A 17,032-nucleotide genomic window follows, 5' to 3' on the forward strand; every position below is an offset into this window, starting at 1 on the left:
TTATCAGTTGTTTGAAGTTCTAAGTTTAGAAGTTTGAGTCATAGTATGCTAAAGAGGTAAAAAGATGGTTTAAGTCCATGTAATTGGTTTATAACTTTATGTCTTTATTATTCAATAAAGAGAGAATAGTGATAAGAGTTTTTAATCACAAAATCTATTTGTTCATGTGACATATGCTGTCATATATGGGCCAACATGGTTCAAATAAACCAGCACCTGATCTGATCCTCTAACAAATGGCAAGAAGTCTTGTATGTCTATCATAACTTATTGATATTTAATCACAAAATATGTTCGATTTACTGGATCTATTACTAATAGGGTATCGTTGAGCTTCGCGAGTTTTCGGATAGTCGGTTCTTATATTGTCGCTACCATTTTGATCGTTGTGGCCATCTCCACTACCAAACGCCACCGCTTCCAGCCCCGTGAAACAAATAGTGTGAATATGATATTTTATTCTTTTGTACATTGACATGTTTCAACTATGATCACCACACCCGTTTTCAATAAATACTTTTTAAAATAACACTGTTTGAAAATAAAATAAAAATATACAAGGATCAGCTTCCATCATTTCTTATTTGATACTTCTAACAGTTAAGTGTGACTAACTTTATGACTGTTGCTCCTTCAATCAAGGGATTTCATCATTTATTTATTATTATATTTTTTTTTGTAAGAGTCATGACTACAAATTTTTAAATATATATTTTTTTCATCTTGTAATACAACAATAAAAACATAAAGAGCTATGAATTATGATAATTTCATATTGTAAGTTGAAGATTTTATAATAATAACAATATAAAAAGATAACGTAAGTTGATGATAACATGGGCGCACAACACAAAAGAATATCCAAAGTCGCAGTCACCAAGCAAAGCAAAATAGAAAAGTCAAACATTACACTATAATACTTACACACTACCTGTATCTATATCTATCTCCCGATATACAACAGTAAAAAAATTATTACTCCGTTTCCTTCTTTCTGTGTTCGTAAACCAATCGATCGATTATCTTCACAATATTCATCCGATTCTTCACTGTACTCACCGGTGACTCGTTCTTGCGACTAAATCAGCTGTATGTTACTCTGCTAGGGTTTGTAATTGATTACTCACTGTTGTATTGATTAACTGTCAAATAATTAGGTGTTTTGTTGAAAGATCTGTATACGTGTTATTAGGAAGTTTAAAAGGTCTAGAGGATTGTTCATATTTCATAGGGCTTTGGCTTTTGAACAGATGGTGTGTATGTTGAATGATTGGTAAATTAGGGTTTATGTTTTGGTGCATTTACAAGATATTGATTCTGTTATGTTATTTGTTGAGTTATGGCTTAGTGGATAAGTAGGGATATGTTTGATTGCAAATGAACCGAACGCTCTTGAACTGTTTGGCGGGAAGTTCGTTTATGTAATAAGCGTATGAACATAAACTAGTTTTCTTTGTTTGTTCGATTAAATGAACGCGCACACGTTTTGTCGTTCATTTATGTTCATGAACTTTCGATTATGCTCGTTTATGAACGTTCGTTTAAATTTTAATAAGTACGTAAGTAGTTATTTTTTATGTAAATTTAAACATAAAAGGGCCTCGTTTATATTATATTTATTTGCTTGTTTTATTATGTTAGTTCATGTTTATTTGTTTTTGTTCGTTTGTGCTCGTTTACGTTCGAGAACTGTTTGTTTAAGATTTAAACGAAGGACCATGAACGAACACGAACATGCTCATTTTCTTAATGAACGAAACAAACAAAAAAGGAAGTGAGTTAGACAAAAAAAGAAGCAACTTGTTATATGCTCGTGTTCATGTTCGGTTAACATTAAATGAACGAACACAAACATGTCACATTCCCCCATTTGTGTTCGTTTGGTTCGTTTACAGGCCTAGTTATCAGTACTGAGTACTCTATTTAAGCTATTAAATTGGTTAATTAAGAGGACTGTTATTAGTCATGGCTTATTAAAGTACTTAGAACTTGAACTTCCACCTTTATAAGTGAATTTACTTTTCATGATATGTGTTTTTCATCTTGGCAGGCTGAACTTCACAATATTCTCATCATATGTTGGTTTTTTGAATTTTGCAGTTGAGTTACAGCATAAAACAAAAGTGTGCCATTTGATTGTATTGAACACATTCTTTGCTATTTCTATCTCATGGGTTCACTACTTCACTATTAGGGCAACATTCCGAAGTCCAAACAAACATACAAACCACCACTAGTAATGGATAGACCACAGACTGTTGGACGTGTTGGGCATGTGATTGATATAACACAAGATAGACCGGTCACCGAGTCAAACTCACAGCAAAATGAAGATACACCTTCCACTAGTATCAATAATCCTATTTTTCAACTTCCTTTTTTGACTACAAATGGAACAACTGAAAGAACACCATTTTCTAGAAGAGGGAACACACTTCGAAGGCGCAGAAGCCCGTTGAATTCTGGTTATTGGATATCTATAGAGTTAGTTATAACAGTTAGTCAAATAATAGCAGCAATTGTTGTTTTATCCTTATCAAGACATGAACATCCTCACGCCCCATTATTCACATGGGTCATTGGTTATGCTTCTGGATGTGTTGCAACTCTCCCGTTGCTGATGTGGCGCTTTTATTTTAGAAATCAATCATCAGATCAAGATCCTGTTCGACCTCCTTCTGGCAGCCTTTCTGCAATAGCCACTTCTTTAACTCCATCTTCAAACACAACCACTTCAGTAGTTAACACTCACAACACCACTGGTACCACTAGACCTATAGCGGGTTTACTGAGTGCAAGGTATGTAACATGTTAATTCTTGTTTTACTAAATATGCACATGTCTGATAACAAACATGTTTTTATTGTTGCAGACTTAAAGTACTTGTTGAATACTTCAAAATGGGTTTGGATTGTTTCTTTGCAGTGTGGTTTGTTGTTGGGAACGTGTGGATATTTGGAGGTCATTCTTCTGCTGCTGATGCTCCCAACCTGTACAGGTACAAGTCAACGCCATGTTATCCGCCACCTCATCCATTCTATTGTCTTTGACGTTTTTTTGTCATCTTTGACAGGCTATGTTTAGTGTTTCTTACGTTCAGCTGTATTGGGTATGCGATGCCATTCATATTATGTGCCACAATCTGCTGCTGTCTTCCTTGTATAATTTCAGTTCTGGGGTTCAGGGAGGACTTGTCACAAAATCGAGGGGCCACTACTGAATCTATAAATTCTCTGCCTACGTATAAATTTAAAATTAAAAAACGTAAACATGGACATAATAAAGAAAGTCACGCGGGTGCTAATGAAGATGGGGTCGTGGCTGCAGGAACAGAAAAAGAACGGGTTGTGTCTGGAGAAGATGCTGTAAGACAAACAGTCAATCCTTTTTTTGTTTATTTCTCGCTTATTTCTACTATGGTCACGGTTTGGTTTGACCGGTTTTGGCGGAAATTTTGGGCCGAATCACTAACTACGGTTTTGGTAAATTTAAACCAAACTGCTAGGTTGGTTGGGTTGGTCGAACCAGCTGGTTCTCACGGTTTTATGATTTGGTTCTGGCAGTTAGTTGTTTTAGACAAAAATCATTTTATCGAAAGCGTAATTTTGTATTAGATAATAAAAAATGATAAGGGTTGTTTATGAATATAATATGTTATATGTATATACATAACTTATGGTCCTACAATGAGAAAAATAATAATAAATATTAAAACAGCCGGTACCAACTTCCAAAATGTAAACCGATAAACTATTAAAATGAACCGTGAACCAGACCCTGCATATTTTAAACTGGCCAAGCGGGCCAACTTTCTTCAGTGTTGGCAGTTTGGTCGGTTTCGACAGTTCTAATTTCTAGCATTTATGCTTTCAATGAGTAGTTTTGGGTTATGTTTTATCTCAAACAGGTCAAATAGATAAAATCCAAAAAAGTTGGCTTAATTAGCAAGGGGTCAAATAAGTCGAACATTTTTCCATTGTAATTTATCCCTTTCTGAAAAATGCCATAGTATACTTTTAATAATTATTATAATGAAGGCTATACTATTATTTTCATGTTTGACAAAGGCAATTATTTATAAAAGGTAATAATATTGGGAGAAAAGTGTTTTCACTGATATTTATTCCATAGGTATGTTGCATTTGTTTGGCAAAGTATGCCAACAATGATGAACTAAGGGAGCTACCTTGCACTCACTTCTTTCACAAGGATTGTGTGGATAAGTGGCTAAAGATCAATGCTTCCTGCCCACTCTGTAAGGCTGAAGTCGGGGAGGCCATTTTGAGTCCATTAACAGGATCAACGGTGCAACCATAATATGAGTGGCTGGTTTACTAGGTTAGTTTCGTTCACGGCTTTTATATTACATATATAATCAAATCTGTTAATATACATATGGTATGACGGTTTAAAGATTGCTGTTGACTTGTTTCATAATGAATTGTTGAATACAACCCTAAACACTAATGACTAGTTTATTGCTTCTGGTAGGATGTATCATGATCTTGCATTTCAAATCTACAGTTTTATTTGCATTTTATGTGGGTTGGGTTAATTTTATAAAAACTATATGCAATAATTTTTAAAAACTTTCATAATACTTTGACATGTTGTAAACATAAAATATGAAAAAACTGCAGTCATTCTTCGAGTTTTTGATCCACAGCAGAGTATTGTGTGTGTGAGATACTGATTTATCAACCTAATGTGTTAAACTAAAACGTATAGCTATAATGTGAAACTATATAATTGTGCATTGTGATGCACATGATTTGTGCATCTTGCTCAACATAAATTGTATTTTTGCAATTTATGGCTGTGATGCATATATCGTATTTATGTATTTTACAACCTGCATACACCGTATTTATGTATTTTACAACCTGCATATTTTGTATTTATGTATTTTACAACCAATATGCGGAAATATAGACGTGATGCGCATACTTATTAATTCAAGAAGTGATCATCTTTATTCTTCCAATAATATTGTTAACCCACCACTCCACCAGATATAGCGATAAACCAACCATGCACAACAATTTACCGCTAACGCGCTAACATACAAGCTATATGTAAAAGACCATGCACGTTGAACCCCTGTATATTAAGGTCTGGAAGCTGTGTTGTAGTCCGTTATGAAGATTCCTTTTGTGCATCATTTTCTAGGACTAGACAGTTCATTAACAATATTCATTTAGGTGTGTAATGGCTTCGTATGAAATTTTAAATTAAGAAAAATAAAATAAAGAGTGTGTGAGTTGTATGCATATGATTGGTCAAGGAAATTAATTTTACAAACACCCTTGCCTACGGCTTGACGCTTGTTGTTTGCCCAACTATGCGCCCAAACGCCCCACCGGTCTGGGGTGGTGTTTATCACCTTAAATGAAGTAGTGATGCCATTAGCCCATTACAGTAGCCTCAGGTACTCATGTATGCATTGGCTTGTATCATAAGCGAATTGTCTACTATTACAAATGGTTTAAACTAGGGCTGTTCACGAGCCGAGCCGAACCGAGCGAAGGCTTGCTCGTTGCTTGGCTCGTTTACAACCGAACCGAACCGGACGGCTGAAATTCGAACCGAGCGAAAACCGAAACGAGCCAAAATCGAATCAAGCATTTTTCGAACGAACGTCGAGCGATTTCGAGCATTATTTATTTCTTTTTCACTTTAAAATTTTCAAATAAAAACAAATTTGAAGGTTGTAAATAATATATTTTATAAATAAATTAGTAGTTTATAGACAAACGTGTAATATATTGTAATTTTTTATTAAAATATAAGTTTGAAGTGAGATATAATGATCATTTAAACAAACTTCTAGTATCTAAAAACTAGGGATGACAATGAAACCCAAACCCGATGGGAAAACCCGAAACCCGACATAAATGGGATGGGTAATACCCGACCCATTAGGGTTTGAGACGGGTTTGGGATTTATAATATACCCGCTTACCCGACCCGCTTACCCCGATAACATAAATCCATTTACCCGATTCTATATCCGATGTACCCAATATAGCTTATTAAATTATATATATATACTATATTCCAAATATATTATTTGTCGAAACTTGTTTTTGTCAGTCATTTGAGATATCTTATCTTTATGGTAACTATCTTTATAATAAATTAGTTATATTTTGTCAAAACCCGGCAGGTTTTGAGCCGGGTATACCCGACGGGTATTTTATCAAATCCCGATAGGAAACCCTAAACCCGATGGGAAAACCCGAAACTCAACGGGTAATTACCCGTTAAAAACCCGACGGGTTTGGGACGGGTTTGGTATGGGTTTTAATAATCGGGTATGGGTTTGGGAATACCTAAACCCGTCCCAAACCCGACTCATTGCCATCCCTACTAAAAACATGAATTGAACAAATAAAACTATAAAATTGACGTAATATGAAAAATTTAAAGGGGTAAAAATAATTGTAAGCTTATATTTATGTGTTTTATCTATATATTTATATATTTGTTCATATATAATTATATATAAAATAAATTAAAAATATTCGAGCCGAACCGAACCGAGCAGACCTTTGCTCGTTTACAAACCGAACCGAGCAGAGCGGCTCGTTTTCAATCGAGCGTAAAAAAGAGCGAGCATTTTTCGAGCAATTTCCGAGCGAACGGCGAGCGAGTTCAAGCGGCGAGCGGTTTGGACGGCCCTAGTTTAAACCCGGCTTAGTTTTAGCAATCACTTTCCTAAACCGTAAGTAGGAGATTGGATGCCAATCATTCGATCAAGAAAAAGAATACGGAACCACCACTTTTACTGGAAAAAGATTAAATGCAACGTGTAGATAATTGCTCAATTTTTCCAACGAAACTCAAACTGAAGTTTACTGCTTTTTTGTTTAAACTAAAAGTAACCTGAAATTAGAAAACCGGAACTTTCCTAAATGGGTGTTTGACAAAGTTGAAAGTTGTGAGGGGAATAAGTCATAAGTTGCACTTTTGTAACTTATGACATGTGCCAATAAGTTATAAGGATGGTTAAATAAGGAATACCACGCATATATAAACTAATGGAAAATCAAAACAAATCGTTTTCTCAAAGTAAGTAAATGTGACATCAAATTCAAAGTAATTGATTTATTCTTTCTTGTGTCACGTTTTTTAATGGATTTTTTAAGCCAATTTTTTTTTGTTTGTTTTGAACGACGACTTTCATTAAAAGAAACCAGCATAACTAGCAGGACGCTAGATGCCAAAGTAACAATAAACGCCTAAAACAAAATGTTACACCAATCTTTTCACATAAGAGACTTAAAAGACCTATTTTTAATCCGAAGGTAATCCAATTGCTTTATCATCTCTAGCACTTTGAGAGCCGAATATGACTTTTTTCCGCCTATGACATCTTTTCTTGATCTTTTAACATCCACCTAATTGTTCTTATACTTTTCATAGTCATTACTTCATTTTAATATCCTTAAAACAAACACTCATGACGATAATCTGAATCTTTCAATCTTTATAGTTTAAGATCCATTATTAACACTCTTAAACAATAACGATATTTTAAATTAATCTTTCTATATCGTTGTTTAAATTCAGTATTAACAAAGAGAAACACACTTTTTCGCTTTTGATAATGTGACTCCATTAGTGAAATCGTTGGTCTCGTCTAACAAAGATGGATGATACTGAATGGATTCAAATTTTGGGTTTGGCTAACAATATATATATACTATAGTTATGTATTTAATGATATCATATGTAGTATAATAGAAAAATGTTGACAAAATAAGGAAACCTAACTCGGTCCTACACGCTCAACTTGTTTTAGATACTGAAGGAGGTTTAAGTGCATTTAAAAATATATATATTTCAAGTACAAGATTTAGATAAAAGTTTTGGTCCAAACGTTCAGTTAGTTCGATTATGAGTCATTGGAGATCGTCAGAAACTTTGAACATATGGTCTTACTTGAGATTTATTGTCATGTACCCACTTCATGGCGTGATTTCCACGCACTTCATGGCGAGATGGAAATTAGTAAAAAAAATTCAAGGGGATAACAACACATATGGGAATTGTTCAAATAAAAACCAGTATCATACTTGAAAACTCGTGAAAACCACTTTTAAACACTTTTTTTAACTTTATTTATTTCATTCCTTTTTTATGCTATTAATCTTTACCATAATAGATAAAATATATGTGGTTTGCAAAATTACATGTAATTATGAAAAATGGTTTTCACGAGTTTTCAAATTAAACATGGTGTTGGTTGAAACTATTCCCTATGTGTATAATCTGTGTGTGCATCGTGAGCAGAGTGTGGATCGCCATTGGAAAGTCGCCTGACATGCCTTCGTTACAGGTTTTGTTAGTTCCGGATATCTGAATTGACTATTTACCGTAACACGGGCAAGAAGAGGAACCGTGATTCATGAAATCATTATTTCCGCGTGATGGTCCATTTGGCATGCACAGAGTAAAACAGTTTTTACAAGTGAAGTTAGTACTAGAGATCAATGCTAACTCTCAAGGAGGGCAAAATGGTCGACCGACACTGACCCAACACTCTGCTAGGCCCGAAAATAAAAAAAAAATTATATACTTATATGAAATGAAAAAAAATATGTATTTTAACATTTAAATCCAATTACTTAACTGATTTAAGTTTATTTTTATAAACAAAATTTTTTGCAAAACCCAAATCATAACCAAGTAAGCCATTTAAAAATTGAATTGTTTAAAACAACTTAAAACTCTTTTACTTAAGTCCCACAAAATGTTAAACGATTCTCGAAGATGGCACTGTTAGAAATCTTATCTTCGATTATATTCTTACACATTCATTTGTGTAGATAACAAACATAGATAGAAAACGTAGTGTTAGCTATTGAACCGAGTGGATAAAAAATCAACTTCTTGTCATATAATTTTTTGTTTTTCTTTGCCTATAGCTTTTGCTAGGCTTGTTTTATATTATAGCCGCTCAAAAAAGATAAAAATAATGTATGTGTGTGTTAAAAAAATTAAAAAAAATATTATATTAAGAGTAATGAGCTGACCCGAGCTCAATATTCGATTCGTATGATAAAAGAATTGAGGGTAGGGTTATAAACGAATTGAAATGAACCGAACCTTGTTCATGTTCGTTTGTTTAGAATTAAACTTGTTCACGAACACTAACCAAAAGAAAATTCTTAAAAAATGTCCCAATCTGTATATGAAGCCTGGGACCACAAGTATTTGTCTTGATTCTTGAATTAAGTCTTAAAAAACACGAATGATTTGAAATTTAACAATAAAAAATCACATTGAATAGCTTATCTTTCAACTGTGATCTTTGAACACTTCCCAATTAGTCAACATATCTATTTGCAAGAGAATCAGATCTCAACATGTCTAACTTTGAGACCCAAAACCTCATACCATATTCTCCAGCCACCTCAAAACAACCCAACACAATAACATCATTCATACTCCAACCATTCCAATGGCTAAAGATGCTATCAACCCAACTCAACCCGTCGTTCATCCTCGGCATATTCCTCGTCTACGGCCTCGGCCAGGGCTTCTCAGGATCCTTCTTCAAAGTCGTTACCGATTACTATTGGAAAGATGTCCAAAAAATACAACCTTCAAAGGTGCAAGTGTTTATTGGCCTATACTCTATCCCATGGGTCATGAAGCCAGTTTGGGGGATCATGACCGATGTGTTTCCGATAATGGGCTATCGAAGACGTCCATATTTTATTGTGGCGGGTTTCGTGGGGGTGGTGGCTGCGGCTCTGGTGGCTGAGGGTGGGGTGAAGTTGGGAGTGGCGGCGGCGTTGTGGTGTTTGATAGCTCTTGCGGCTGGGATGGCGATGGTGGATGTTACTATTGATGCTTGCATTGCAAGGAATAGTATCGAGTTGAAGGAACTGGCTCCGGATATGCAGAGTTTGTGTGGGGTGTGCTCGTCGGCTGGGGCGCTTGTCGGGTATGCCACCAGCGGGTTCTTTGTTGATCATCTTGGCCCTCAGGTTGGTTTGTTGCTATAACATTAACTTATTCTGGTTTTTATAAAAATAGTGACAAAATTGTTTTTATGGTATTATGTAAATAAAGCTTGCTTTGGGAATTTTGGCAATTCCAGCAGCATCACAAATACTTTTAGGATTTGTGATCTATGAAAAGAAAGCATCTGATGACTTATCTGCCAAGAAAAAACAGGTTAGTTTCTTCAATCAACTAAAAGTTACCATTCGGGCCATATGACATGATTTTGGCGAACACCAACTCATAGGGTCCCAATGAAATGTTTTGGCTCGCCTGTCCCATGCGCATAGTTAGTGGCGTGTGGATAGTGTGTCAGTGGTGTCCTATAGCATCTCTTTTCTGTTATGGTATTTATGGGAAAACGTTACCAACTATTTGATAAACTTAATGACTAGTCCACTCAATGGGTTAATTATAGCAGATTGTAGGAACCAAAAATGTAACATATAGACCAAAGCCACAATATCATATCATTGACTATTCATTATGGCAATCTTGACCCATGGGTTGGATGAGTTGTATCAAAATGTATAAGATGTGTCAGAATGGGTCAAACTAAAAAAAATGATTGAAACGGGTCAAAACGGGTTGACCCGTTTTTTTTTTGTTATGGAACGAGAAAAACGGAGGAAACTTTTTGGTGTTTTTTACTTTTTAAGTTTTTGATCGAGTTATAATTTTTTAATTATTTTTGTTGAATTTTTTGGTGAGTTGTTTTGAAATGGGTCAAAATGGGTTGAGATTTCAAAACCCCTCACCAAAAAAATCAAAAAAAATAATTAAAAAATTATAACTCGAAATATAAATAAAAAACTTAAAAAGTAAAAATACCAAAAACTTTCCTCCGTTTTTCTCGTTCCATAAAAAAAAATCTCAAGAAATGTCAACCCGTTTCAATCACTTTCTTTTTTTAGTTTGACCCATTCTGACCCATCTTATACATTTTGATACAACTCATTCAACCCATGAGTCAAGATTGCCACCCCTACTATTCATGTAATTAATTCTAAAAGTTTCCATTTAATCATTACATATCATTAATCCAATTAACATAGGCTACTTGTTTCATTAATTAAAAACATTCTTGTATATCAACTGATAAATTTTAGAGAAATATATATTAATGACTATTAGATATTAATAAGAAATATTAATAAGAAATGTTTGTTTTTTTTTTCTTTTCATTTTTTAATTATCTCAGGCACTATTTAACCTGGGAGGAGCACTAAAAGGCATGTATGAGACAATCCAGTTCCCACAAGTCTGGAAGCCATCACTTTACATGTACCTTTCCATAGCTCTAAGTTTTAGCACCCATGAAGGCCAGTTTTATTGGTACACCGACCCGAAAGCGGGTCCCGCATTTTCACAGGTACTTTTATTTTCATATCATCTAGGTCATATACAACTACATGACCTAGATCATGCTTGTATAAGAGCGTATACACACCCTAACAAAAATGACCAATTGAGTTTTTATATACAGGAACTCGTTGGTATGGTACACGCAATCGGAGCATTAGCCTCTATTGTTGGAGTCCTAATCTACCACAAGCTTCTTAAAGACTACCCGTTTAGAAAACTCCTCTTTTTTGCTCAACTCGTGTATGGCCTCTCGGGGTTTCTAGACCTCATGTTCATATTACGGTTGAACCTCGTTCTCGGGCTTCCTGATTACCTATTTGTAGTCATGGAAGAATGCGTTTCTCGTGTTGTATCCCGAGTAAGGTGGATGCCTATGATTGTACTGAGCGCGAGTTTATGCCCAATCGGGATCGAAGGCACGTTTTTTGCATTATTAATGAGCATCGATAGCTTCGGTTCACTTTCCTCCAAGTGGGGCGGTGCGGTAATCTTACACGTATTTCACGTCACAAGAACCGATTTTGGAAACTTGTGGCTGGTCATTCTTATTAGGAATCTATTGAGACTTGCTACACTGGGTTTCATTTTCCTTCTCCCGAACACGACTCGGTTTGATGTACAAAATCCTAATGATAGCTTGCAGCCCGAAAGCAAAAGCACAGATCTTGAAACGACCCGTGATAGTTTGCAATTAGTGCCATTAAAGGATAGACATGAAGTTTAATTGTATAGTTTTGAAACCATGTACTTTATGTATACAACAGAATAAAAGTCGAGTCACATTCAAAGTCACGTATTCGGGAATTAATAATAGTCAGAATTCTAGATCACATATTCAGAATTTCAGATTAACAAACCAGGAAACTGGGAGCAAGATTGCTTAACATTAACGAGCCAATTTCTTCAAGTGTTGAAACATTTTGGTTCGAATCCATTCTCGGTCGTTTGGAAGGTATGCCTGAATAGAATGATCATAACTGCAGGGGAGAACATTTATTTTAGATTAAAAAGTATATAAAACTTATATGGCAAAAATCGACACAAGTTAACCGACAAGAGGTGTTTGATGGTGGTGACAGAAAGAAAAAAAACTTACACCAACGCACTCATATCGGCAAGGCCATCAATGTAATTATAGAGATCTTGGATGTCATAGGTTATGTTTCTCATGACGGGATTCAAATTCTTAATTTTCCTTTCGTATATTGCACATATACCTGCACATACAAACCGAATGCAAGATAACATAAAATGTTTCATCAATGACTCGAACTCTCGATATTAAACAGAAGGAAATATCTTAAATTTTGTTAATAGGTGAAAATGAAGTACAAAACATACCGTCCATTGCTTGGCTTATTGACTCATAGTCCATAAATGTCCTTGTTGCTCGGTTTTGAGACGGCTGCATAAGTATAATAGTGTGCCTATTCGACTGCATTCAAATTAAGCAACACATACAGAAACTTATTCTGCTGCTTGTGATACAGTCATCTACGGCTCACATAATTAGCCTTAAAAACCAGTTTCATCATGAATTCAACTAAAATAACGATGACTAATTTGAATTAATTATTTACAGATCATAGTTTGCCAAACACTTAATTTGGGGTTCGAGCTCGAGCTCGAAATTAAACGACAAGGCTTGACCTTGATTTTGAAGTTAAACGAGCCAAGCCATGACCCGAACCGAGCTTGGGACGAGTTTTGCTCGGTTACAAAAGTGAGCCAACTCAGTTCAGGTTGTTTCAAATCATGTTTTTTTAGCTAGTTTTATTCGAGCGAGCCCGAGCTTCGAGCTAATTATGAAGTCTGAACAGGGTTACATCAGCAGGTCGTGCATAGTAACTTTCGGGCCCCTAGGATCCAAAACTTTATTTTTAGTAATATCAGGTTTACTATTTCTGGGCTTAGTGTATAATGAACATCGTAACTAACATTATTAACTCTATATAAGATATCAAACTATACAAAGTAAAAAATAAAAATGAATCAGCTTATTATTATTATCTAATAATTTTCAAGTGACCTAAATAAACTCTAAGATAAAATACAAGGCCAGAAAACAATAAAAATAAAACAACCATGAATTTGATATCAAGACTCTTTCTTGTATGATGATGAAGATTGAAAGAAACTAAAGATAGGATGTAAATAATTTAACTAACCATTAGAGGTTGACCGAAAGTTGACCAGGGAGTGAAGAATGAATGAATGAATGAAGTCTTGTTCTTTCGGCGTCTTTTAAAAGGAAAGAAAATAAGAATTTGTTTGTTCCTAGTTGTTTTTGTTCCTTTTTTGTTTTTTTTAAATTTACCTTACCACCCCCAGGTTTGTGAGATTTACAATATAAGTACTTACACTTTTACCTCGGTTTTGTTTAAATAATTATTTAAAGCTAACGAACCGTACCGATTTAACCTATTCGGTACGGGTATTGGTACTCGTTTATGTTGAATTTTGTTACATGTATAATCGGGTACATGCACGACTACGTTTGATATTTTGTACCTGTTTTGAATATGTAGGGTGTAATTGTGATTTTTTATATCTAATATATAAAATAATTTCTCCAACCATGTTATTATTGAACAAGTATAAAACGTTTCTTCAGTATTAAATAATATAACATCCAATACTCGAGCAAACAAACAAATCACTTAAAGTCATCTTATCATTAAATCGACGCCCAATTTGGTACTTTTACTAATTTCGTATCCGTCCGTCACGTACCAGTACAAGTACTGATACCCCAGACTAATTCAGGTTGTTTATTACTCGTACTGGTACCAATTTCAAGATCATCAAATATTTAGAAATGAAAAACCAAAGTGGTACAAAAACGGATATCGTACCAAAGTACCAGTACATGTACCCGTACCATACCGAAAAATTGGTACGAGTATTGATACATGTTTTTATTGATTTTCGGTATGAGTACAAGTACGAGTACGGATACACGTACTGTTTTAAGCTCATCTCTATACCACACTAACCGACTAGTGATTAACGACACCTACAACACTTCACATACCCACTAGTAAAATCACATATAAATTACGATATTTCTCCCATGAAAAATTATAAATTTTTTAATGTTTATATAACAAAAATTGGTTTAAGATCACTTTGTTGTAGAAAAAAGTTTTAATAGCGTATTTTAGCCTTAGTAATTAGATAATTAACTAGTAAATGATCCAACACAATGCGGTGGGAGCATAGATACACGCAAACTAGCACGTCGCAATTGGGGTGTTAATAAAATATAGGTTTATAAAGTTTGTTCTAGTAAACGTCCACACGCACTGGGCTAGGAGCGAGCATTTATATATGTAAAAATGTGCGTCAATATGAGAACATTAATAGAAAATTAAGTTAATAAAGTTTGTTCATGTGTTACTGTAACTCGTTTTGAATAAAATTTACATCGAAATAGGTAGGAATAAATTGGAAAAATGAATCGAATATTACTATGTCAAGACATTTAAGTAAATATTCGTTATAAACATTGAGTAATAAAATAATAAAAATAATAAAATCATGAAAATAAGTTTCTAAATGCATGCACTATTTCATTGACTTGCAATTACTCACATAACTACCTTGGATACATGTTTAAACCTTATTGGTTTATCCCATGAATAGTATTTATGGTGAGATAACTACTATTTAGTTTTTAATATACAGGAGATGGATCATGCGAGAAGTGATATTATAGCGAGAAGTGCGAGAAGTCGATCTCAACCATTGATTATCTTCTAGTTGTTTAAAACATTAATTCCACTAATTACTCCTCTATAAATCTCCATATTAAATATTGTAGAAAGTTACAAACCTTAGAAAAGATAAATTGACTTTTACATAAAATATCATCTAGAATAATTTTAATGAAATATAATTGAGAGAAAATTATTTGCATTCATAGTTTCATAAGATTTATTTGAATTTTCTTTTACGTACCTACATATGAAAATAAATGTATATGTAGGTGAATTGTAATTAATTGATCACGTACACAAGTAACACAATAATCTACATATAGCTTTTTATAATTATACAAATTGTTAGTTATTTTTATTTTTATCAAAATGTAACTCGTATTACAAACACAACTTATGTTCACCTACACAAATTTTGTTTCTTTTGTTTTCACCAACATATAACTAATATTCACCTACACATAACTCGTATTCACCTACATAGATTGCTAGTTCATTATATTTTCACCTACATATAAATAATATTCACCTACACATAACTCGTATTGCCTACACTGCTACACATAAAAGAGATTAAAATAAAAATAAAAAACATGATGTATTCCAACATTGCGAATATTTTACAACTTTAGGTTAATAATATTAATTGTATGTAATATCATGAATAATTTTTGTTTGTGTAGGTTAATTTTTTGATATGTGTAGGTAAATACAAATAGGTAGGCATGAAGTAAATTTATATATATAGGTTAATATTGTGATTTGTGTAGGGTACCATGAACTAGTTATGTGCATGTATATTAAATTTGTGATCTGTGTAGGTGATAATATGTACTAGTTTTTTTATGTGTAGGTTAATGTTATGATTTGTGAAAGTATTTGTTTTTATGATGGTTAATTTAATTTTTTTGTAGTATGGCTATGGTGATTTTGTTTTATGTATTTTTGAAGATTAAATCAAATTAAAAAATAAAGATTAAATTATAGTCATTTATAACTTAACATTAATTAGTATTAATTACAAAAAGAAACTCCTAAACCTTTTATTAATATACTTCTAGAATTAAATAATTCAAAATTAAATAGAAAACTTTTGATTGGTTAAAATCTCTTCTCGCACTTCTCATCGTAAGAACACTTCTGAAATGAACCAAATCCTTAATATTTATATATATATATATATAGGATTTGGTTCATTTAAGAAGTTTTCTTATGGTGAGAAGTGTGAGAAGTTAATTGGACCAATCACAAAATTTTCTTTTATTTTTTGTTTTATATATCAAAAGGGGTATACTAGTAAAAATGGTTTTTGATTTATATATGGCAAGAATTAATTCACTGGAAGTTACATGTTGATTTATATTAATTTATAATCATTATTTAAGTTTTTTTTGTTATTATGTATGATATGAGAATTTTACATTAGTTGAATTGAGAATACGTACGTCATAGATCAATATTAATTTGATATAGGTTTTTGAATTATGTTCTTTTTTGTCCCACCTATTAAACAGAACATAATCTTGACAAAAATTTTACACAATTAAAAAAACCCACACTACACAACATATGAAACTCATACGTACACCATACACTTTATGAATATACGTAGGTACATAGGAATGTACGTATGTCCACACGTAGGGACATACATATGTAGGCACGTAGGGACGTAGGTATATATGTACCTACGTATGTATGTGTGTATGTACGTACGTAGAGACACACACATGTAGGGACGTAGGTACATATGTATGTGTGTACGTACGTACGTACCTACACTTCATAGTGATACAAGAGGTTTTTACCAAAGTCGTCATTGTACTCTTGCAAATAATAAGATATTTATCATCCACCAAATTGGATGAAGCATTTGTAAACCTTCAAAATGATATAACACTAAAAATATTAAATGAATTTCAAATGAGGAGTGA

At 33.5% G+C, this 17,032-nt stretch overlaps 3 protein-coding genes across 8 annotated transcripts; 2 read left to right on the forward strand and 1 right to left on the reverse strand.

The window, feature by feature from the left end:
* Nucleotides 1-941: 941 nt before the first annotated feature.
* LOC143589220 (E3 ubiquitin-protein ligase At1g12760-like) lies at nt 942-5,006 on the forward strand. Of its 6 annotated transcripts, XM_077070052.1 has the most exons (5): nt 950-1,089; nt 2,051-2,799; nt 2,873-2,998; nt 3,074-3,365; nt 4,132-5,006. In XM_077070052.1, exons 2-5 carry the CDS (start codon nt 2,240-2,242, stop codon nt 4,315-4,317), a joined length of 1,164 nt encoding a protein of 387 aa, XP_076926167.1. In that variant the 5' UTR covers nt 950-1,089; nt 2,051-2,239; the 3' UTR covers nt 4,318-5,006. The 6 variants fall into 6 exon arrangements, with proteins under 6 accessions (XP_076926165.1, XP_076926163.1, XP_076926162.1 ...); XM_077070050.1 differs by lacking the exon at nt 4,132-5,006 and having other exon boundaries at nt 942-1,107; nt 2,101-2,799; nt 3,074-3,659; XM_077070048.1 differs by lacking the exon at nt 4,132-5,006 and having other exon boundaries at nt 943-1,107; nt 3,074-3,659.
* Nucleotides 5,007-9,236: 4,230 nt separating this feature from the next.
* On the forward strand, nt 9,237-12,103 carry LOC143589223 (putative folate-biopterin transporter 6). The gene is made up of 4 exons (XM_077070054.1): nt 9,237-9,998; nt 10,084-10,188; nt 11,216-11,386; nt 11,501-12,103. The coding sequence occupies exons 1-4, from the start codon at nt 9,372-9,374 to the stop codon at nt 12,101-12,103; spliced, it is 1,506 nt and encodes a 501-aa protein (XP_076926169.1). The 5' UTR covers nt 9,237-9,371.
* A 40-nt stretch (nt 12,104-12,143) lies between these two features.
* On the reverse strand, nt 12,144-13,639 carry LOC143589224 (enhancer of rudimentary homolog). Its single transcript, XM_077070055.1, has 4 exons — nt 13,548-13,639; nt 12,721-12,814; nt 12,476-12,596; nt 12,144-12,356 (listed from the first exon to the last, which is right to left on the reverse strand). The coding sequence occupies exons 1-4, from the start codon at nt 13,548-13,550 to the stop codon at nt 12,266-12,268; spliced, it is 309 nt and encodes a 102-aa protein (XP_076926170.1). The 5' UTR covers nt 13,551-13,639; the 3' UTR covers nt 12,144-12,265.
* Between the last annotated feature and the right edge of the window lie 3,393 nt (nt 13,640-17,032).

Source organism: Bidens hawaiensis, unplaced genomic scaffold (genome assembly GCF_021521415.1).
Source record: "Bidens hawaiensis isolate Kalapana, Puna unplaced genomic scaffold, B.hawaiensis_p1.1 tig00037278_1, whole genome shotgun sequence".
Lineage (NCBI taxonomy): Eukaryota > Viridiplantae > Streptophyta > Magnoliopsida > Asterales > Asteraceae > Bidens > Bidens hawaiensis.

Bases quoted from the DNA above. Each gene is read 5' to 3' on its own strand.
- LOC143589223 (XM_077070054.1), top strand. From the start codon at position 9,372: ATGTCTAACTTTGAGACCCAAAACCTCATACCATATTCTCCAGCCACC. The intron at 9,999-10,083 runs GTTGGTTTGTTG...ATGTAAATAAAG, and splicing joins TTGATCATCTTGGCCCTCAG to CTTGCTTTGGGAATTTTGGC. The intron at 10,189-11,215 runs GTTAGTTTCTTC...TAATTATCTCAG, and splicing joins TATCTGCCAAGAAAAAACAG to GCACTATTTAACCTGGGAGG.
- LOC143589220 (XM_077070050.1), top strand. From the start codon at position 2,240: ATGGATAGACCACAGACTGTTGGACGTGTTGGGCATGTGATTGATATA. The intron at 2,800-2,872 runs GTATGTAACATG...TTATTGTTGCAG, and splicing joins GCGGGTTTACTGAGTGCAAG to ACTTAAAGTACTTGTTGAAT. The intron at 2,999-3,073 runs GTACAAGTCAAC...CATCTTTGACAG, and splicing joins GATGCTCCCAACCTGTACAG to GCTATGTTTAGTGTTTCTTA.
- LOC143589224 (XM_077070055.1), bottom strand. The intron at 12,597-12,720 runs GTATGTTTTGTA...TTGTATGTGCAG, and splicing joins AATAAGCCAAGCAATGGACG to GTATATGTGCAATATACGAA. The intron at 12,357-12,475 runs GTAAGTTTTTTT...TCTCCCCTGCAG, and splicing joins GCCGATATGAGTGCGTTGGT to TTATGATCATTCTATTCAGG.